Below are 23,655 nucleotides of genomic sequence, written 5' to 3' on the forward strand. Positions count from 1 at the left end.
TGAGTCCAAAGGAAGAAAATGTCATCGTTGTATCTAGTGTATAGCATCGGTTGAAGGTCCTGTGCGGTGAAGAACTCTTGTTCGATCCGGTTCAAACTTGCACAGGCTCGAACAAGACCAAGGCCATCCCCACACCCCCACTTCTTGCCTTCAAACAGCCGCACAACCTCAAACAGACCATTGTCTGCAGCAAACTACCCAGCCTTCAGGAGAACAGTGACCACGACACCACACAACCCTGCCACAGCAACCTCTGCAAGACGTGCCGGATCATCGACACAGATGCCATCATCTCACGTGAGAATACCATCCACCAGGTACACGGTACATAGACTTGGAACTCGGCCAACGTTACCGACCTGATACACTGCAGGAAAGGATGTCCGGAGGCATGGTACATTGGGGAAACCATGCAGACGCTGCGACAATGGATGAATGAACACCGCTCGACAATCACCAGGCAAGAGTGTTCTCTTCCTGTTGGGGAGCACTTCAGTGGTCACGGGCATTCAGCCTCTGATCTTCGGGTAAGCATTCTCCAAGGTAGCCTTGACGACACATGACACCGCAGGGTTGTTGAGCAGAAACTGATAGCCAAGTTCCACACACATGAGGACAGCCTCAACCGGGATCTTGGGTTCATGTCACACTATCTGTAACCCCCACAACTTGCCTGGACTTGCAAAATCTCACAAGCTGTCCTGTCTGGAGACAATACACATCTCTTTAACCTGTGCTTAATGTTCTCTCCACTCACATTGTCTGTACCTTTAAGACTTGATTAGCTGTATTAGCATTGATTAGCTTGATTAGCATTCCAATCATTATTCTGTGAATTGAGTTTGTGTCTCTGTGTGCCCTGTTTGTGAGCACATCTCCCACTCCACCTGACGAAGGGGCAGCGCTCTGAAAGCTAGTGGCATTTGCTGCCAAATAAACCTGTTGGAGTTTAACCTGGTGTTGTGAGACTTCTTACTGTGTTTATCCCAGTCCAACGCCAGCATCTCCACATCTCTGCTATTTGACAGAGTTGTCAGTGCCATGTAACATGGTTGATAGTATTATACCTCAATGTGAAGAACAGAATTTGTCTCCACAAGGACCCGTGTGGTCATCGCTCCAAACAATACTGTCGTGAACAAGTGCATCTGCCAGACATAGATTGGTGAGGATGAGGTCAAATAGATTTTTCCCTCGAGTTGGTTCCTTCACCACCTGCCATATACCCAGTCTAGCAGATTGGTCCTCCAGGAATGTGCCAACTTGATAATGGTGGTGCCACTGAGACTTTGCCCCTCTTTGATTCTTTATGGCCCAGCACTGGAATGAATTCTATGAATTTTGCGCCCTCTATCCCAGTGAATGTTCAACTAGTTGAAATGGCAAGTATTACTTTCTTATTCTTTTTGAACTTTATAGCAATGTAAGGGACAGCGGTTCCCGAGGGTCAGGTGTGAAAGGGGCAGCAGGTTCCCAAGGGTCGGGTGGGAAAAGGGCAGCGGGTTCCCGAGGGTGATGGTGAGTCACATTGTTGAACTGCTGCATTCCATTTGAGGTAGGTATTCCCACAGTTCTATTAAGTAGATATCTTTCTGTTTCTACACTAAGGTTCCTATCCTACTGCCAGGCTAGTTCACACTCTCCCCATTGCACTGGAATCCTCTCCACCAGGATATTGTCCCGACACCATTAGGATTTTTAAAAATTCATTTGTGGGTCATGGGGCTTCACTTTCTGGCCAGCATTTATTGCCCATTCCTAGTTGCCCTTGAACTGATTGGCTTGCTAGGCTATTTCAAAGGGCAGTTGAGAATCAACCACATTGCTCTGAGTCTGGAGTCACGTGTAGGCCAGATCAGGTAAGGACAGCAGATTTCCTTCCCTAAAGGACATTAGTGAACCAGTTTTTTCAACAATCAACAGTGGTTTCTTGGTCATCAGTAGATTCGTTATCCCAGATATTTTTATGAAATTCAAATTCCACTATCTGCCGTGGCAGGATTCGAATCTGATCCACAGAAATTAGCTGAGTTTCTGGATTAATAGTCCAAAGATGTGCGGGTCAGGTTGATTGGCCATGCTAAAATTGCCCCTTAGTGTCCTGAGATGTGTAGGTTAGAGGGATTAGCGGGTAAAATATGTAGGGATATGGGGGTAGGGCCTGGGTGGGATTGTGGTCGGTGCAGACTCGATGGGCCAAATGACCTCCTTCTGCACTGTAGGGTTTCTATGATTCTATGAATAGTCTGGCAATAATACCACTCCCCAAGCCATCCAGTTCATACAGATCCAACCTCCCCAATTCCAATCCCAAAATCCCAGAAATCTAAAAGCCTCCCTCCTGCACCAATCTCCAGCCACACATTCAGCTGTTTAATTCTTCTTTTTCTGTCACTCTCCTGACATCTGGAGTCATTCAGAGATTAGAGCATTTTGAAGTCCAATTTTAAACTATGCCTGAAGGACTTCACCCCTCTCACGAGCTTTCTAATTGGTTCAGATCTGAAGCATGATCTCTGTCTGTTCCACCTGACCAATAAATTCAACCGGAAAAATGAAGAATGAAGCTGCTTCGAGACAGCAAGAGAAACTTCATCAAACATCTGTCAGGAGAGAAAAGAGCTGACGTTTCGAGTCCAGATGACTCTTTATCAAAGCTGGACAAAGGGTCATCTGGGCTCGAAACGTCAGCTCTTTTCTCTCCTTATAGATGCTGCCAGACCTGCTGAGATTTTCCAGCGTTTTCTCTTTTGGTTTCAGATTCCAGAATCTGCAGAAATTTGTTTTCATCAAACATTTCCTTTATTTCATCATCAAATTTCCAATTTATAAAACAGGGGAGCCGAAAAATCAGTGAAGTAATGAAACATACAAACATAGAAAAACTACAGCACAAACAGGCCCTTCGGCCCACAAGTTGTGCCGAACACATCCCTACCTTCTAGACCTACCTATAACCCTCCATCCTATTAAGCTCTATGTACTCATCCAGGAGTCTCTTAAAAGACCCTATTGAGTTCGCCTCCACCACCACTGACGGCAGCCGATTCCACTCGCCCACCACCCTCTGTGTGAAAAACTTACCCCGAACATCTCCTCTGTACCTACCCCCCAGCACCTTAATCCTGTGTCCTCTCATAGCAGACATTTCCACCCTGGGAAAAAGCCTCTGAGAATCCACCCGATATATGCCTCTCAACATCTTATGCACCTCTATTAGGTCTCCTCTCATCCTTCGTCTCTCCAAGGAGAAAAGACCGAGCTCCCTTAGCCTATCCTCATAAGGCATGCCACTCAATCCAGGCAACATCCTTGTAAATCTCCTCTGCACCCTTTCAATCTTTTCCACATCCTTCCTATAGTGAGGCGACCAGAACTGAGCACAGTACTCCAAGTGGGGTCTGACGAGGGTCTTATATAGCTGCTTCATTATCCCCGGACTCCTAAACTCAATCGCTCAATTGATAAAGGCCAGCATACCATACGCCTTCTTAACCACCTCCTCCACCTGCGAGGGTGGAGGGGGTGTTTAAGAGGGAAGAGAAGGGATCAAATAATAAATTGAGATTAGCAATCGAAACAGAGAATCCCACTGTCTCCCTCACCACCAACCCCAGTGTCTTGTCCACCTACTCCCCCTCAGTGTTTCCCTTACCCCCTCTCCCAGTATTTCCCTCACCCCAATGTCTCCCCAACCCGTAGTATCTTCCCCAATCACTCCTTCATTGTCTCCCTCCATCCCTTTCCCAGTGTCTTCCCACCTCCATAGCAATGATGGAAGAGAAGGGATCAAATAATAAAAACATTGAGATTAGCAATCGAAATAGAGAATCCCAATGTCTCCCTCACCCCCAGTGTCTCCCCCAACTACTCCCTCAGTATCTCCTTCACCACCGCCACCAGTGCACCTAACCCCAGTGTCTCCCCCACCCCCTCTCACAGTGCCTCTCCTACTTCCTCCCCGTGTCTCCCCAAACCCCTCTCACAGTGACTCCCCCACCCCCTCCCCATGTTTCCCCCACCCTCTCTCAGTGTGTCTCCCCCATCCCCTCTCCAGTGTCTCCCACATGACTCCCACATTGACTTCCCCAGCTCCTCTCCCAGTGTCTCTCCCCCACTTATTTACAGCTCACTGCTCCCCTGGTGGTTAGTACAGTAAGAAGTCTCACAACACCAGGTTAAAATCCAACAAGTTTACTTGGTAGCACGAGCTTTCAGAGTGCTGCTCCTTCATCAGGTGAGTGGCCCCTCACCTGATGAAGGAGCAGTGCTCCAAAAGCTTGTGCTACCAAATAATCCTGTTGGACTTTAACCTGGTGTTGTGAGACTTCTTATTGTGCTTACCCCAGTCCAACACCGGCATCTCCACATCCTGGTGGTTAGTGTTGGAGTTGCAGCACTGTACATTTGCATTTGCCTGGTTTCTCATTGACCGGGACCCACAGGGACACAATGAAAACTTTGTTACCATGGCAATCTTTAGTGCTAATTATCACATCAACTGTACATTTACAAATGATCACAGAATCAACATTTCAATCTCATCCTGAATCTGTCTGTAAGCCAGTAGGATATCGCGTCACGTCAACAGTCTCTGTATTTTAAATGGTTTTAAAGTGCTGTGATTTCAACGTCTTCTTCTCTCTTCGCTTCTTCAGTCCCTTTTCCAGAAATCTGACTGCGGTTTGTACCCATTTCTCATTCGCTTTCGCACAAATTCTCATATTCCGTCTGTTTGTAAATCTGAAAGAATGAAATGAGATGTCATTATCAGAGAGTTACAGACACCAGCTCCATATCTTTCATTTCAACACACTGCGGTCAAAACATCTTGAAAGACTTACACAATGGCGGGAATGGAGCAGCCAATTGTTTTCTTGTAGCTTACTAGCCTTTTATGAACAGTAGGAGTGGGTTTAAAATTCTCACAACATTTGACTGTTACAGTGCCAGCTGCAATGAGATGGAGAAAGAGACACAGTTAAATATGGGATGGGTATCACAGCAGATTCTCGCTGATAGTAACATTATCCTTCAGCTGTTTCCATAGAAATACATCAACAAACCATTCGGCCCAACTGATCTATACTGGACCTCCTTTATGAACCTCCTTCAATAGTCACCTCTCAGCTTTCACTTTTCGAGAAAAAAGATACAACTTGTTCAATCTTTCTTCTCTCATCTGGGATCATATTTGGAATAACCACATTGAAAACTGATAAATAACACGAGCAATTGGTGGAAGCCAGCAGACTATTTTAAACTGTCTGTCACAGTTTAGTTCATTCTGACATTCTCGGAGAATATTGCCAATAAGGAAGTCTCTCTCTCTTACCCGGTGAAGCAGCAACATCCTGGATCAAGCAGATCAGCAGTGTTCCCAAAACAGCAGCAGCCACACAGTGTGCTGTCTTCATCATGTCCTTGCCCAGCTTGGAAGTGTTGAGTGTTGAAGAGTGAGTGTGCGTTGTCAGGAGCCAGTTATCACCTCATGGTTGAAATTGTGTAAAACTGCAGAGTCTGCAATAGGGAGACCCCCTGGAACTTTGCCCATTCGCCAGCAATGAAAGTTCTCCAGTGTGATTGTTCCTCCGTTTCGGCATTCCCTGAAATGGGAAGTGCATGTTGTTCTGTGAATGGGAGTTCTTGGGTTAAGCAGCACTGAATGCCTGGAACTTCCTGGGTCGGTGATTCTTCGACTGTCAGCTCATTTTCCCCAGATAATCTCACCACTTCCCCATCTGGGCAAAGTGAGAAAAATCGAGCTTCCTGATTGGACCATTCCACACTGAGCACCCTGTGGGACACAGGTCTGAGCAGGCAGTGAGTTTAAACATCAAAATATATCAGTGTGTGTGGAAAAGGCAAAAAGAGTGAGTTTTCATAACACCTTTCACCATCTCAAGACATGTGAGAATCGTTCACAGTCACTGAAACTCTTCTGACATGTTGTCACTGTTGTAATGTAGGGAAGGCAGCAGGAAATTTGTACACAGCAAGATCCCACAAACAGCAATGTAATTATCGCCAGATAAACTGTTCTGATGATGTTGATTGAAAGATGTATAATTCCCAGGACACCAAATGAAGCCATGTGATATTTTACACCCACTTGAGAGGGAAGACAGGGCCTCAGCTTAACGTCTCCCATGAAATGCGGCACCACAGGCAGTGCATCATTCCCTCTGTGCGGCATTGAAATGTAAACCGAGGTTTTGTGCTCCAGGTTTCTGAGTGGATTTTGAGGCTCTGACCTGTGTGAGTGGTGAGAGTGAGACCCAATGAGCCACAGCTGAGAATGAGATCAGTGATGATGTTAATGAAAAAATTATCAATAGTTCTGAGCTGCTCCTTGTATCCTCCTATCTCCAAGTGGGAATTAGTTAGCAACCAGACTGTAGATATACTCTGATATCCATTTAACTCTCCTGTGTTTGCACCACTTTGAAACAGCTTACAGTGTTGGCATGATGTTTCTAAGCATGATACCAAACTCTCCAGCATGTGACTGACCATGCCATACCATCATCTGCCCATAGATTAGCACACCCATAATGTTAACCCTTTATACTCCACATAAATGTCACATTGTAGATCTCAGATATCAGAGAATGGAATGTAATCATCTCTTTACACAAAGTGAGTTAGTTACCCTCGAGAATCATTAATATTTATCACAAAACTGGAAAGTAACAAGTGTTGGGAGAATTGCTTTGTGGATCCAGTCCGGAAACACCGTCAACATTCTGCTTGTGCCCCAGTAGAGTATTCACCGCGTCATCAGTCATTGTTTTTTGAAATGGCTTAAATGGTGTTGCGCTTTCATTGTCTTTTCACTCAGTCTCCAATTCTTCAGTCTCCTTCCATAAGAATATAAGAACTAGGAGCAGGAGTAGGCAGTTCAGTCCCTCGAGCCTGCTCTGCCATTTAACACAATCATGGCTAATCTCAACTTTGCCTCAACTCCACTTTCCTGTCCATTCTCCATAACCTTTCACCCAATGCAGCCCGCTTGATTGCTACCACTTCCACAAACATTCACTCCGTCCACCACCACCACCAACTGTGGCAGCTGAGTGTAACATGTGTCAATGTGGAACACCAACACCTGGCAGTTCCCCTCCAAATCACTCACCATCCTGACTTGGAAATATATTGCCGTTCCTTCACTGTCGCTGGGTCAAAGTGCTGAAACTCCCTCCTAACAGCACTATGGGTGCACTTACACCACATGGACTGCAGTAGTTCAGGAAGGCAATTCACTACCACCTGCTCAAGGGCAATTATGAATGGGAAATAAATCCTGGTCTAGCCAGCGACATCCAGATACCAAGAATAATTTTTTAAAAGATGGCAACTGAGAAACAGAGTGTGTCCTCTTGCACCAACATTGAATGTATTCAATAAGTGGCTAGCTGTAGCACTTGGGGCAAATGGGATCAAAGGTTATGGGGAGAAAGCAGGATTAGGCTATTGGGTTGGAAGATCAGCCATGATCATAATAAATGGTGGAGCAGGCTTGAAGGGCCAAATGGCCTCTTCCTGCTCCTATCTTCTCTGTTAACAGTGTAGTTCACATCTTATACTCAATATATAAGATGGCCCTGATGGGGGTGGTATAGAATTCTTAGTATGAGGCCCTTCATTTTAGTTTTACTATAATATGTACACTAGGTTAAGGTAATTATAAAGTGCCTTATATAGTGAGAATTCACAATGTGCTGGAACAACATATGCAAAGGTATTATAAACTACAAAGATATCATAACTGTATAACCACAAATTAACCAAATATTATAAGCTTAAACTGTATTTTCAATATATATGTATTGTGCATCTTGACCAACTTTGTTCTGAATGCAGCATGAAGGGAATCAGTGGGATAGGCCGAATTCTTTTAATACAATGGAGCACAGAAAGGCAGCTTGTGTTATCTGTTTTCAGATACGTGAAAACAAGTTTAATCATAGGCCTGCTATTTAAGGGAGTAAATTTGTTCATGGGTAGTAAGGCTGGGTAACAAACTGATAAAGGAGGCCCCAGTTCCAGTGAAAGAGTGACTCCTTTCGCCAATTAAAATTCGCAGATGTTGGCTATGACCTTGGATACTAGTAATGACGTGGATTAGGTTTCCGAGGTAAAGGGGGAGGAACCTACTCAGTCTCTCCTCATAAGCCAACCCTCTCAACTCCGGAATCAACCTAGTGAATCTCCTCTGCACCCCCTCCAGTACCAGTATATCGTTTCTCAAGTAAGGAGACCAAAACTGCACACAGTACTCCAGGTGTGGCCTCACCAGCACCTTATACAGCTGCAACATAACCTCGCTGTTCATAGAGTCATAGAGGTTTACAGCATGGAAACAGGCCCTTCGGCCCAACTTGTCCATACCGTACTTTTTTTTAAAACCCCTAAGTTAATCCCAATTGCCCGCATTTGGCCCATATCCCTCTATACCCATCTTATCCATGTAACTATCTAAATGCTTTTTAAAAGAAAAATTGTACCTGCGTCTACTACTATATCTGGCAGCTTGTTCCAGGCACTCACCACCCTCTGTGTGAAAAAATTGCCTGTCTGGATACTTTTGTATCTCTTCCCTCTCATTTTAAACCTATGCCCTCTAGTTTTAGACTCCCCGATCTTTGGGAAATGATATTGACTATCTACCTTGTCTATGCCCCTCATTATTTTATAGGCCTCTATAAGGTCACCCCTCAGTCTCCTACGCTCCAGAGAAAAAAGTCCCAGTCTATTCAGCCTCTCCTTATAACTCAATCCATCAAGTCCTGGTAGCATCCTAGTAAATCTTTTCTGCACTCTTCCGAATTTAATAATATCCTTTCTATAATAGGGTGACCAGAATTGCACACAGTATTCCAACTGTGGCCTTACCAATGTCTTGTACAACTTTAACAAGACGCCCGAACTCCTGTATTCAATGGTCTGACCGAACATGGAGTTTTTAAACTCCATCCCTCTAGCAATGAAGGACAAAATTCCATATGCCTTCTTAATTATCTGCTGTACCTGCAAACCAACTCCTTGAGATTCCTGCACAAGGACACTCAGGTCCCTCTGCACAGCAGCATGCTGCAATTTTTAACCATTTAAATAATAGTCCATTTTGCTGTTATTCCAACCAAAATGGATGACCTCACATTTACCAACATTGTACTCCATCTGCCAGAGCCTCGCCCACTCACCTAGACTTTCTATATCCCCTTGCAGACTTTCAGCTCCTCTGCACACTTTGCTCTTTCAGCCATCTTAGTGTCATCTGCGAATTTTGACACACTATACTTGGTCCCAACTCCAAATCATCTATGTAAATCGTAAACAATTGATTGCGGTCCCAACACTGATCCCTGAGGCACACCACTAGTCACTGATCGCCAACCAGAAAAACACCCATTTACCCCCACTCTCTGTTTTCTGTTAGTTAACCAATCCTCTATCCATGCTAATACATTACCCGTAACACCATGCACCTTTATCTTATGTAGCAGTCTTTGGTGTGACATCTTGTCAAATGCCTTCTGGAAATCCAGATACACCACATCCATAGGTTCCCCGTTGACCAAATTAGTCAAACATGACCTTCCCTTCATGAACCCATGCTGCGTCTTACCAATGGGACAATTTATATCCAAATGTCTCGCTATTTCTTCTTTGATGATTCAAGCATTTTCCCTACTACAGAAGTTAAGCTAACCGGCCTATAGTTACCTGCCTTTTGTCTACCTCCTTTTTTAAACAGTGGCGTCACATCTGCTGTTTTCTTATCTGCGGGAACCACCCCAGAGTCCAGTGAATTTTGGTAAATTACCACTATTGCATTTGTTATTTCTCCCGCCAGCTCCTTTAGTACCCGGAGATGCATTCCATCAGGAGCAAGAGACTTGTCTACCTTTAGCCCCATTAACTTGCCCAACACTACTTTTTCGTGATAATGATAGTTTCTAGGTTCTCACCTGCCATAGCCTTCCTGTCATCAATTTTTGGCATGTTATTTGTGTCTTCCACTGTGAAGACCGACACAAAATACCTGTTCAATGCCTCAGCCATTTTCTCATTTCCAGTGATTACATCCCCCTTCTCATCCTCTAAAGTTGAGTGAAGTCAACTATATAAGGGGCACCTCAGAAAATTCCTCTTACAGACCCCTATATTTAGAAGATTTTTCGAAGTCTCAATGTTCAACTTATACATTTTGTTCCACAGTCTTGGTCATATGAATTTTTTGTTGTATGTTGTTGAGATGTGGGCATTACTGGCAAGGCCAGCATTTGTTTTTTATCCTGAAATGCCCTTGAGAACCAGATTCATGGTGCTGAGGCTTCGACGAATTCTCCAAAAAGAGATCAAACCCTTCCAAGTAGGGTTGGGGGGTGGGGGGGGCAGAGTTTAAATTCAATGAATTAATTTTAAAGATCTGGAAAAAAAGCTAGCTTCAGAAATAGTGACAATGAAAATGGTTGTAAAACCCATCAGGTTCATTAATATCCTTTAGGAAGGGAAATCTACTGTCGTTACCAGGTCTGGCCTACATGTGAGTCCAGAACACAGCAATGTGATTAACTGGCCGAGGCAGCCAATCAAGTGAGGACAAAAAAGGATGGATAATAAATACTGAACTTCTGGAGACAACTACATCCTGTGAATAATTTAGAAAAATAGCAATGGGCTGATGGGGAAATGGGATCGGTGTGAGTTCAGACACAGGCAGCAGGGTTTTCGATCAGCTCAAGTTTACGGGGATTGGAATGTGAGATGGAACAGTTGAGTCTCGAATAAAGAGCATGGAAGAGACTTTCAGCAGCAGAGAGCTGAGGCCGGGGTGGATTCCCCAATATTACACATAAGGGAGTAAGTAGTCTGTCTCACTAATGGCGTTGGTGTGTGCTCAGAAATCATCTTAGGGTCAGATAGGAACCTCATGTTCTGAAGATTTTGGTTCTGACAGCTGTCAATCATTCTCTGCCCTGAGACTCTGTCAGTGCAGTCTGCACAGGTAAGACTTCATTCAGACTGTGCCATGTGGTTAGTGAGACTGGGAGTGGAAATGGGATCAGGAACAGGGAATGGAAATAAGATCGAGAACAGTGATTGGGAATGAGATTGGCAACAGAGAATGGGAATGGGATTGAGAACGATGATTCGGAATAGGGATTGGAAAAGGATTTGGGAAAGGGATCAAGAACAGTGATTAGGATTGGGAATGGGATTGAGAATAGAGATTGGGAATAGGATAGGAATATTGATTGGATTGGGTTTGGGTGGGTGGGGTGAGAGAGGCTGAAGGGAGAGAGTTACTGATTGAATGAGGAGAGGCTTTGGGGCACTGGTGGGAAACTGGAGTTCAGGGACAGAGAGCTTTAGGGGTCAGGGTGCAGAGAGGGTGATGGGTTCAGCAGGAGAGAGTCTCGGGGAGTTCAGGGTGAAGCACGGAGACACTCTGTTCTCTCTAAGTTTCAGTCTCCCCTGTCTCCTCCATTCCCCCTCAGTGGGAGGAGGCAATGATGAGGCTCCAAAGAGTTTTGGGGTATTGAGGTGGACTCCACACACTTCTGGATGTGTTCCTGGTTTGAGAAAAGAGGGAAGAAGCTGTGAAATCCCCCATGAATCATGAGCTTCCACAGGTAACTATGGTGCCGGGAATACTTTCAAAAATTGATTGGGGGAGACTTTTGGCAAGCAAAGGGATGTCAGGTAAGTGGGAGGCTTTCAAAAGTGTGTTAACCAGGGTTCAGGGTCAGTCATTCCTTTTAGAGTGAAGGACAAGGCTGGTAGAAGTACAGAACCCTGGATGACTCGGGATATTGAGGCCCTGGTCAAGAGGAGGCATATGACATGCATAGGCAGCTGGGATCAAGTGGATCCCTTGAAGAGCATAGAGGGTGTAGTGTAGAGTTAAGAGATAAATCAGGAGGGCAAAAAGGGGACACAAGGTTGCTTTAGCAGGTAAAGCAAAGGAGAATCCAAAGAGCTTCTACAAATACATAAAGGGCAAAAGAGTAACTAGGAAGAGAACAGGGCCTTTTAAGAATTAACAATGTCGTCTACGTGCAGATCCACAAGAGATGGGTGATGTTGTAGGGCAATATCAGGGATCCTGTCTTTTATATTTTAATTTATAAGTCCATTCATATTTTATTTAATTTCAGTGCAATACATGCAGGGCTACATAAAGCAAGCCCAGAGAGCCAGGCCTCACCAGAGGGAAGGGAAGAGTAACGCATGCTATCAACTTTTGATGTGCAGGAGATGGTTCCAAATTATCACAACAATGGGAGAGCCTGCATTAAGACAACTAGGCTCCATATAGTCGAGGGAGGGCTTGGTTTTCTGTAAAACACGATCATCTACCGGGGGGGGAGGGGGAGGGCGGGGGGGGGGGGGGCGGGGGCTGGTGGGGGGGGAATGATTAACACATCGTTGTAAATCATTTGGGCAAATACAACGCTTTGACATTATAATCGGGTAAACCGAACTGCCCAAAGAACTGATTAATGAAGTTGTACTGAACGATGCAGTCTGCATAATGAGATTAGAAGAACCATCTTGTATCCAACTCAAGGAATTAATATACTAACGTAAACCTTTGTGACTCAAAAAGTATAATAACCTGCACCAATCTAACAGAGGCAGAGAAGGATTCGCAGGCAACCTGAGATTTCAGGCCGGAGTCCAGTTCTCCCTCAAGCATGTGGAAGAAAAACTTTTCTTGAAGTTTGACAAGGTCTCCAAGGCTCAACTCGTTTTATTTCCCTCCTATAGGTGAGACCCTAAATGAACATTTCTCATCAGTATTTACTGTTGAGAAAGGCATGGATGTTAGGGAACTTGGGGAAATAAATAGTGATGTATAAAGAACAAAGAACAAAGAAAATTACAGCACAGGAACAGGCCCTTCGGCCCTCCAAGCCTGCACCGACCATGCTGCCCGACTTAACTAAAACCTCCTACCCTTCCGGGGACCGTATCCCTCTATTCCCATCCTATTCATGTATTTGTCAAGACGCCCCTTAAAAGTCACTACTGTAGTGGCTTCCACTACCTCCCCCGGCAACAAGTTCCAGGCACCCAGTACTCTCTGTGTAAAAAATATGTATACATTATAGAGAAGGAGGGCTGGAAGTCTTAAAACTCATCAAGGTAGATAAATCCCCTGGTCTTGATGAAGTGTATCCCAGGATGTTGTGGGAGCTTAGGGAGGAAATTGCAAGTCCCCTTGCAGAGATATTTGAATCATCAACAGCCACAGGTGAGGTGACTGAAGATTGGAGGGTGGCAAATGTGCCTTTGTTCAAGAAGGGCTGCAGAGAAAAGTCTGGGAACTACAGGCAGGTGAGCCTAACTTCTGTAGCAGGTAAGTTGTCAGAAGATATTCTGAGAGACAGGATCTATAGGCATTTAGAGAGGCAAGGACTGATTAGGGACAGTCAGCATGGCTTTGTGAGTGGAAAATCATGTCTCACCAATTCAATTGCATTTTTTGAAGCGGTAACCAAGAAGGGAGATAAGGGCAGTGCAGTTGACATTGTCCACATGGACTTTAGCAAGGTACTGCATGGTAGGTTGCTGCATAAAGTTAAATCTCACAGGATCCAGGGTGAGGTAGCCAATTGGATACAAAATTGGCTTGATGACAGAATGTGGAGATGCCGGCGTTGGACTGGGGTGAACACAGTAAGAAGTCTCACAACACCAGGTTAACACCATGGCTTTAGGGATTCGCATTCTAATCAGTATTCTGTAACTTGATTTTGTGTCTCTGTGCACTGTTTGAGGGCACATTTCCAGTCCATCTGACGAAGGAGCAGCGCTCCGAAAGCTTATGGTATTTGCTACCAAATAAACCTGTTGGACTTTAACCTGATGTTGTGAGACTTCTTATTGATGACAGAAGACAGAGGATGGTTGCAGATGGTTGTTTTTCAAACTGGAGCCCTGTGACCAGCAGTGTACCTCAGGGATCGATTCAGGGTTATTTCTCATTTATATTAATGATTTGGATGAGAATTTAGGAAGCACAATTAGTAAGTTTGTAGATGACACCAAGTTTGATGGCATAGTGGACAGTGAAGAAGGTTCAGAATCTAGGATTGCAACAGGATCTTGATCAACTGGGCCAGTGGGCAGATGAATGGCAGATGAAGTTTAATTTAGATAAATGTGAGGTGATGCATTTATGAGGACCGAACCAGGGCATGACTTACTCAGTTAATGGTAGGGCATTAGGGAGAATAAAGAGAACTAGGGGTACAGATTCATAGCTCCTTGAAAGTGGAGTCATAGGTGGATAGGGTGATGAAGAAGGCATTCCGCATGCTTGGTTTCATTGGTCAGAACATTGAATACAGGAGTTGAAACATCTTGTTGAAGTTGTACAAGATATTGGTAAGACCACACTTGGAATACTGTGTACAGTTCTGGTCACCCTATTATAGAAAGGATATTATTAAATCAGGAAGAGTGCAGAAAAGATTTTCTAGGGTGCTACCGGGACTTGATGGTTTGAGTTATAAGGAGAGGCTGGATAGACTGGGACTTTTTTCTCTGGAGCGTAGGAGGCTTAGGGGTGAACTTATGGAGATCTATAAAATAATGAGGGACATAGATCAGTTAAATAGTCAATATCTTTTCCCAAAGATAGGGGAGTCTAAAACTAGAGGGCACAGTTTAAGGTGAGAGGTGAGAGATACAAAAGGGTCCAGAGGGGCAATTATTTCACACAGAGGGTGGTGAGTGTCTGGAACAGGCTACCAGATGTAGTAGTAGAGACGGGTATAATTTTGTCTTTTAAAAAGCATTTAGACAGTTACATGGGTAAGATTGGTATAGAGGGACATGGGCCAAACATAGGCAATTGGGACTAGCTTAATGGTTAAAAACTGGGCGACATGGACAAGTTGGGCCAAAGGGCCTGTTTCCATGCTGTAAACCTCTATGACTCTGTGACACTTTCCTCTCCCAAGGAATCTTCTATAAACCCAGGCTCCAAGAGAGTAAGAGCTGGCAGGATATTCAACTATGGAAGCCATCATTGAAGGCCATCGTTGGACATGAGGGAGCATGGTGACTGGAGAGCTGGGTTGCGTTTCCTAACCCAGTGAACTGCGGGCAGTTTAAACATCCCCCACTCTCTCGCCCTCTCTCTTTCGCTCCACCTGAGGGCAGTTTAGACATCTCTCTATCTCTCACTCTCTCTCTCGTGCTCTCTGTTGCTCACTCTCTCTCGCTCTGTCTTTCTCTCTCTCGAAGCTCTCACTCTCACACTCTCTCTCTCTCTCTCTTGCTCGCTCCACCTGAAGCCAGCAACTCCTTACAGACTGGCCTTTTCTTCACTGTGCAACATGGGAAATGTTAATCGCTTGATAATTAATTCTGTGTACGAGGAGTTCAGGTCACAGAGAGATTTCCTCTAATTTTTGAGAACATGAAATTTTCTGACTCTATATTCAGTGCTCCTCTCATTCGCTAAAAAGTCTCCAGAGAAACCCAGTCACTTAGAATGCTAAATTTGGCCAGAACTGGCTTGCCTGCAGAAGGCAGAGAGTGGCTGTGGAGGGGTCTTTCTCTGCATGGAGGTCAGTGACCAGTGGAGTGCCCCAGGGATCTGTTCTGGGACCCTTGCTGTTTGTCATTTTCATAAATGACCTGGATGAGGAAGTGGAGGGATGGGTTGGTAAGTTTGCTGACGACACCAAGGTAGGTGGTGTTGTGGATAGTTTGGAGGGATGTCAGAAGTTGCAGCGAGACATAGATAGAATGCAAGACTGGGCGGAGAAGTGGCAGATGGACTTCAACCCGGATAAGTGTGTAGTGATCCATTTTGGCAGATCCAATGGGATGAAGCAGCAGTATAATATGAAGGGTACCATTCTTAGCAGTGTAGAGGATCAGAAGGACCTTGGGGTCCGGGTCCATAGGACTCTTAAATCGGCCTCGCAGGTGGAGGAAGCGGTCAAGAAGGCGTACGGCGTACTAGCCTTCATTAATCGAGGGATTGAGTTTAGGAGTCGGGAGATAATGCTGCAGCTTTATAGGACCCTGGTTAGACCCCACTTGGAGTACTGCGCGCAGTTCTGGTCACCTCATTACAGGAAAGATGTTGAAGCCATTGAAAGGGTGCAGAGGAGATTTACAAGGATGTTGCCTGGATTGGGGGGCATGCCTTATGAGGATAGGTTGAGGGAGCTTGGTCTCTTCTCCCTGGAGAGACGAAGGATGAGAGGTGACCTGATAGAGGTTTACAAGATGTTGAGAGGTCTGGATAGGGTAGACTCTCAGAGGCTATTTCCAAGGGCTGAAATGATTGCTACGAGAGGACACAGGTTTAAGGTGCTGGGGGGTAGGTACAGAGGAGATGTCAGGGGTAAGTTTTTCACTCAGAGGGTGGTGGGTGAGTGGAATCGGCTGACGTCGGTGGTGGTGGAGGCAAACTCGTTGGGGTCTTTTAAGAGACTTCTGGATGAGTACATGGGATTTAATGGGATTGAGGGCTATAGATAGGCCTAGAGGTGGGGATATGATCAGCGCAACTTGTGGGCCGAAGGGCCTGTTTGTGCTGTGGCTTTCTATGTTCTATGTTCTATGTTCTAAAGGGGAAAGTGGGACAGTTCGAAGTTTTTCTTAGATCACCAGCTGCAGCTTTCACTTCCCCAACAAGGACATTGAGAGTATCTGATGGAGAATTGAGAGAGCTCAGGAAGAGAGAAATTCCAGGTAATAAACCAAGCCCCACTCTCACTGGGAATCCCTTCACACTGGGAATCCATTCACACTGCGGATTCATTCACATTAAAGATGCACTCGCACTGGGGAATAGATAGGCTGAGACTTGGGCGGAATAGTGGCAGATGGAATTTAATCCGGACAAATGCGAGGTGATGCATTTTGGAAGGTATAATGCAGGCGGGAAGGCTACAGTAAAGGGCAGAACCCTTAGAAGCATTAACATAAAAAGGGATCTAGGCATACAGGTCCAGAGTTCCCTAAAGTTGGCAACACAAGTGGATAAGGTGGTCACGGAGGCATATGGCATGCTTGCCTTCATCATGTGGGACATAGAATATAAAATTGGCAAATCATGTTTCCGCTGTGTCACAATTGGAATATTGCATACAGTTCTGGTTGCCACACGACAGAAGCATGTGGAGGCTTTGGAGAGGGTGCAGAAAGGATTTGCCTGGTTTGGAGGGTTTTCACATGAACATTGGAGGCTGAGGGGCGATCTAATAGAAGTCTACAAAACTATGAGAGGCACAGATAGAATGGACATTTGGAGTCTTTTTCCCAGGGTAGAAATATCAATTACTAGGGGACATAGGTTGGGGAGGCGATGGCCTAGTGATATTATGGCTAGATTATTAATCCAGAAACTCAGCTAATGTGCTGGGGACCCGGGTTTGAATCCTGTCATGGCAGATGGTGGAATTTGAATTCAATAAAAACAAATCTGGAATTAAGAATCTACTGATGACTATGAAACCATGAAAAACCCAGGGCTATTTAAAGGATACTGGCAAGTACCTTTATCAGAAAAGATAAAGGAAGTTTTGGCTTTTGTAATGCCAAATGGTCTGTATCAATTTAAAGTTATGCCATTTGGAATGAAGAATGCACCAGCAACATTCCAAAGCCTAACCAACAAGGCCATTTCTGGACTAAATAATTGTGCAGTGTACATAGACAGTCTGGTGGTTCACTAATGTCCTTTAAGGAAGAAAATCTGCCGTCCTTACTTGATCTGGGCTAAGTGTGACTCCAGAGCTACAGCAAGGTGGTTGACTCTCAGCTGCCCTCTGAACAAGGGCAATTAGGGATCAGCAATAAATGCTGGTCAGCCAGCGACACCCATGTCCCACAAATGAATTTAAAAATAGATCTAAGGTAAAAGGGGGAAACTTTAAAGGCAACATCAGAGGCAAGTTTTTTTACACAGAGGGTGGTAAGTGCCTGGAATGCGCTGCTAGAGGAGATGATAGAAACAGATACAACAGCAATATTTAAGAGGCATCTTGACAGTTACATGAATTGGCAGGAAATAGAGCAATATGGACCACGTAGAGGCAAAAGGTCTTTAGTTTAAAAAGGCGTCATGTGTCGGTGCAGGTTTGGTGAGCCAAATGGCCTGTTGGAATTTTCGTTGTTAATTGTGCATGATGTAGATGTAGAAAATGCTGTTCCAATTAAGCAACATCCATATAGACTTAATTTACTAAAGTTGGCACAGGTTCAAAAGGAGATTGAAAACATTCTTAAGAATGATATTATTGAAGTGAGTTGCAGCAATTGAAGCTCACCTATAGTGATGGTACCAAAATCAGATGGTGCACAATGATTACATGTGGACTACAGAAAAGTCAATGTAGTTATGAAGTCAAATTCATATCCTATTCCTCAAAATGGTGGGACAAGGAAATTTTATTTCAAAATGCCATTTAGTTAAAGGATATGGCAGGTACCTTTATCAGAAAGGGTAAAGGAAGTTTTGCCTTTTGTAATGCCAAATGGTCTGTATCAATTTAAAGTTATGCCATTTGGAATGAAGAATGCACCAGCAACATTCCAAAGCCTAACCAACAAGGCCATTTCTGAACTAAATAATTGTGTAGTGTACATAGACAGTCTGGTGGTTTTCAGTCAGATATGGAAAGAATATTTGGAACATTTAAAGAAATTGTTTGTTCGACTACAGGAGGCAGGTTTGGTGGTAAAGTTGGCGAAAAGTGAATTAACAAATTCCCAAGTCACATTCTTAGTCTGTATAATTGGAGATGGACAGATGGCTGCACAGAATGTGAAAATGAATGTTATTGGCCAGTTCCCAAAACAGTCAACCAGAAGAGAAGTGCTGAGATTCCTAGGCATGAGTGGTTTCTACAAGAAATTCATGCCATATTTTAGCTAAAAAAGCACAGGAAATGTCAATGGATATCTGAATGTCAGGGGGCAGTTGACAATCTCAAAACTGTGTTAACCACCACATGAGTTTTGGGAGCACCGAATTTTGCTAAGCAACTCAAGGTGGGTGTTGCTGTTGTACTGTTACTAAAGATAACATGATGTGGAGATGCCGGCGTTGGACTGGGGTAAACACAGTAAGAAGTTTAACAACACCAGGTTAAAGTCCAACAGGTTTATCTGGTAGCAAAAGCCACACAAGCTTTCGGAGCTGCAAGCCCCTTCTTCAGGTGAGTGGGAATTCTGTTCACAAACAGAGCATATAAAGACACAAACTCAATTTACATGAATAATGGTTGGAATGCGAATACTTACAACTAATCAAGTCTTTAAGAAACAAACAACGTGAGTGGAGAGAGCATCAAGACAGGCTAAAAAGATGTGTATTGTCTCCAGACAAGACAGCCAGCGAAACTCTGTGGGGGTTACAAATAGTGGGACATGAACCCAATAGCCCGGTTGAGGCCGTCCTCATGTGTGCGGAACTTGGCTATCAGTTTCTGCTCAGGGACTCTGCGCCGTCGTGTGTCGCGAAGGCCGCCTTGGAGAACGCTTACCCGAATATCAGAGGCCGAATGCGCGTGACCGCTGAAGTGCTCCCCAACAGGAAGAGAACAGTCTTGCCTTGTGATTGTCGAGCGGTGTTCATTCATCCATTGTCGCAGCGTCTGCATAGTTTCCCCAATGTACCATGCCTCGGGACATCCTTTCTTGCAGCGTATCAGGTAGACAACGTTGGCCGAGTTGCAAGAGTATGTACCGTGTACCTGGTGGATGGTGTTCTCACGTGAGATGATGGCATCTGTGTCGATGATCCGGCACGTCTTGCAGAGGTTGCTGTGGCAGGGTTGTGTGGTGTCGTGGTCACTGTTCTCCTGAAGGCTGGGTAGTTTGCTGTGGACAATAGTCTGTTTGAGGTTGTGCGGTTGTTTGAAGGCAAGAAGTGGGGGTGTGAGGATGGCCAACGTTGGGGGATTTTACCATTTTGAGTCTAAGTGCCGGATCTGGGCGTCAAATAGATCCGCGCCTGGAATCCTCTTTGCAGCGCGCCCATATGCGTTTTGCCACGCTGTGTGCGCAGCTTAGCGCTGGTGGACTGAATGGAGCTCTGAACTGCGCATGCGCAGTTCGAAAGAAATCTGACAGCGCGCCCGGGCGCGAAAAAAAAAGCAGAAAGCGGAGAGAGCGGCTCTCTGACGTTCATCCCCTGGGGGGGGGGGGGGTTGGGAGGAGAGGGGGTGTGACCGATCATCCCTTGGGGGGGTGGGGGGGGGGTGGGGGGGAGGAGAGGGGGTGTGACCGATCATCCCCTGGCGGAGGGGGAGGAGAGGGGATGTGACGTCTCATCCTCTGGTCGGGGGGGGGGGCGGTTCCGCTCTCTCGCACCTGCAGTGAAGAGTAATCTGTGGCTGGTAGTTTACCAGTGATGGTGCCAGGAGGGATCGGCCGCAGACACGCAGCAGAACCCCCCCGACCAGAGGATGAGACATCACACCCTCTCCCCTCCCACCCCCCCTCCCACCCCGACCAGAGGATGACCTGGGTCAGGGAGCCGTTGCAGTCTCTGACCCCGCTCTTCGGAGGCTGCAGCGGCAACTTCAGACTTTCATTTTGCAGGTCGGTAACAGCGCGGACGCGGTTCGGGCCAGAAGACGGTAAAGTGGGATTTGGCGGTAGAGTTGGGCGCGCGGTTCATTATGTCAATTTAAAAGAATGCAAATGCATTTAAATCGCTGGACCCGAGCCCACATCGGGTTTCGGTAAAGCCGCGATCTGCTCGGAATCGGGTGCAGATCGCGGTATATGCCCGACACCCAACTTTACTGCGATTTCGCACCCGTTTTCGGGCGCGATGTTTTGGTAAAATCAGGCCCTGGGAATCCAATCATACAGATGATTCACATACACTAAGAATCTGTTCACACAATGGATCCATTTACACTAAGAATCCATTCACACTGAGTTTTCATTTAGGGTGATAGAATCATAGAGATTGACAGCATGGAAACAGGCCCTTCGGCCCAACTTGTCCATGCCCGCATTTTGCCCATATCCCTCTATACCCATCTTACCCATGTAACTGTCTAAACGCTTTTTAAAAGACAAAATTGTACCCGCCTCTACAACTACCTCCTGTTCCAGACACTCACCACCCTTTGTGTGGAAATAATTGCCCCTCTGGACCCTTTTGTACCTTTCCCCTCTCACCTTAAACATATGTCCTCTAGTTTTAGACTCCCCTAACTTTGGGAAAAGATTTTGACTATCTAGCTGATCTATCCCCTCATTATTTTATTGACCTCTATAAGATCACCCCTAAGCCACCGCGCTCCAGAGAAAAAAGTCCCAGTCTATCCAGCTTCTCCTTATAACTTAAACCATCAAGTCCCGGTAGCACCCTAGTAAATTTTTTCTGCACGGTTTCTAGTTTAATAATATCCTTTCTATAATAGGGTGACCAGAACTGTACACAGTATTCCAAATGTGGCCTTACCAATGTCTTGTACAACTTCAACAACACATCCCAACTTCTGTATTCAATGTTCTGACATTGAAGACCCATTTACATTGAAGATCCATTCATACTGAGGATCCATTCACACTGAGCATTCATAGAATCGTAGACTCCCTCACCATATTCCTACATTATTACCCAGCTAATCCCCCTAACCTACTCATTTTTGATGATCCAATTACATTGAGAGTCAATTCATTCTGAGGATCCATTCACATTGAGGATTAATTCAGATGCTTTTATTGAATTCGAATTCCACCATCTACCGTTGTGGGATTTGAAACTGGATCCCAGAACATTAGCTCAGTTTCTGGATCAATAGTTGAGCGAAAATACCACAAGGCTATCGCCTCCCCTGAGGGTTCATTCTCACTGACAATCAATTTCACATTGAGAACCCATTCATACCTTGGAATTCCTTATCACTGAGAATCAATTCATACTGCTAATCCATACACACTGCGAATCCATTCACACTCGAGAATCCATTCACACTGACACTCAATCATACTGAGAATCCATTCACAGACAGTTAATTTGTGTTGGGGAGAAATAGAACATAGAACATAGATAGAACATAGAACATTACAGTGCAGAACAGGCCCTTCGGCCCACGATGTTGCACCGACCAGTTAAAAAAAAAAACTGTGACCCTCCAACCTAAACCAATTTCTTTTCGTCCATGAACCTATCTACGGATCTCTTAAACGCCCCCAAACTAGGCGCATTTACTACTGATGCTGGCAGGGCATTCCAATCCCTCACCACCCTCTGGGTAAAGAACCTACCCCTGACATCGGTTCTATAACTACCCCCCCTCAATTTAAAGCCATGCCCCCTCGTGCTGGATTTCTCCATCAGAGGAAAAAGGCTATCACTATCCACCCTATCTAAACCTCTAATCATCTTATATGTTTCAATAAGATCCCCTCTTAGCCGCCGCCTTTCCAGCGAAAACAATCCCAAATCCCTCAGCCTCTCCTCATAGGATCTCCCCTCCATACCAGGCAACATCCTGGTAAACCTCCTCTGCACCCTCTCCAAAGCCTCCACATCCTTCCTGTAATGTGGGGACCAGAACTGCACACAGTACTCCAAGTGCGGCCGCACCAGAGTTGTGTACAGTTGCAACATAACGCTACGACTCCTAAATTCAATCCCCCTACCAATAAACACCAAGACACCATATGCCTTCTTAACAACCTTATCTACTTGATTCCCAACTTTCAGGGATCTATGCACACATACACCTAGATCCCTCTGCTCCTCCACACTATTCAAAGTCCTCCCGTTAGCCCTATACTCAACACATCTGTTATTCCTACCAAAGTGAATTACCTCACACTTCTCCGCATTAAACTCCATCCGCCACCTCTCGGCCCAACTTTGCAACCTGTCTAAGTCTTCCTGCAAACTACGACACCCTTCCTCACTGTCTACCACACCACCGACTTTGGTGTCATCAGCAAATTTGCTAATCCACCCAACTATACCCTCATCCAGATCATTAATAAATATTACAAACAGCAGTGGCCCCAAAACAGATCCCTGAGGTACACCACTTGTAACCGCACTCCATGATGAATATTTACTATCAACCACCACCCTCTGTTTCCTATCCGCTAGCCAATTCCTGATCCAATTTCCTAGATCACCCCCAATCCCATACATCTGCATTTTCTGCAGAAGCCTACCATGGTGAACCTTATCAAACGCCTTACTAAAATCCATATATACCACGTCCACTGCCTTGCCCCCATCCACCTCCTTGGTCACTTTCTCAAAAAACTCAATAAGGTTAGTAAGGCACGACCTACCTGCCACAAAACCATGCTGACTATCACCTATCAATTCATTACTCTCCAAATAACTATAAATCCTATCCCTTATAATTTTTTCCAACATCTTGCCGACAACAGAAGTGAGACTCACCGGTCTATAATTCCCGGGGAAGTCTCTGTTCCCCTTCTTAAACAATGGGACAACATTCGCTAACCTCCAATCTTCTGGTACTATACCAGAGGCCAACGACGACCTGAAGATCAGAGCCAGAGGCTCTGCAATCACTTCTCTTGCCTCCCAGAGAATCCTTGGATAAATCCCATCCGGACCAGGGGATTTATCTATTTTCAGACCCTCCAGAATATCCTGCACATCCTCCTTATCAA

At 45.2% G+C, this 23,655-nt stretch overlaps 1 protein-coding gene across 1 annotated transcript; it reads right to left on the bottom strand.

Annotated features, from left to right (window-relative positions):
• Positions 1-4,478: 4,478 nt before the first annotated feature.
• On the bottom strand, positions 4,479-5,438 carry LOC144492317 (C-C motif chemokine 5-like). The gene is made up of 3 exons (XM_078210307.1): positions 5,336-5,438; positions 4,845-4,953; positions 4,479-4,743 (listed from the first exon to the last, which is right to left on the bottom strand). Exons 1-3 carry the CDS (start codon positions 5,418-5,420, stop codon positions 4,602-4,604), a joined length of 336 nt encoding a protein of 111 aa, XP_078066433.1. The 5' UTR covers positions 5,421-5,438; the 3' UTR covers positions 4,479-4,601.
• Positions 5,439-23,655: the final 18,217 nt, after the last annotated feature.

Source organism: Mustelus asterias, chromosome 4, assembly GCF_964213995.1.
Source record: "Mustelus asterias chromosome 4, sMusAst1.hap1.1, whole genome shotgun sequence".
In the NCBI taxonomy this organism is placed as follows: domain Eukaryota; kingdom Metazoa; phylum Chordata; class Chondrichthyes; order Carcharhiniformes; family Triakidae; genus Mustelus; species Mustelus asterias.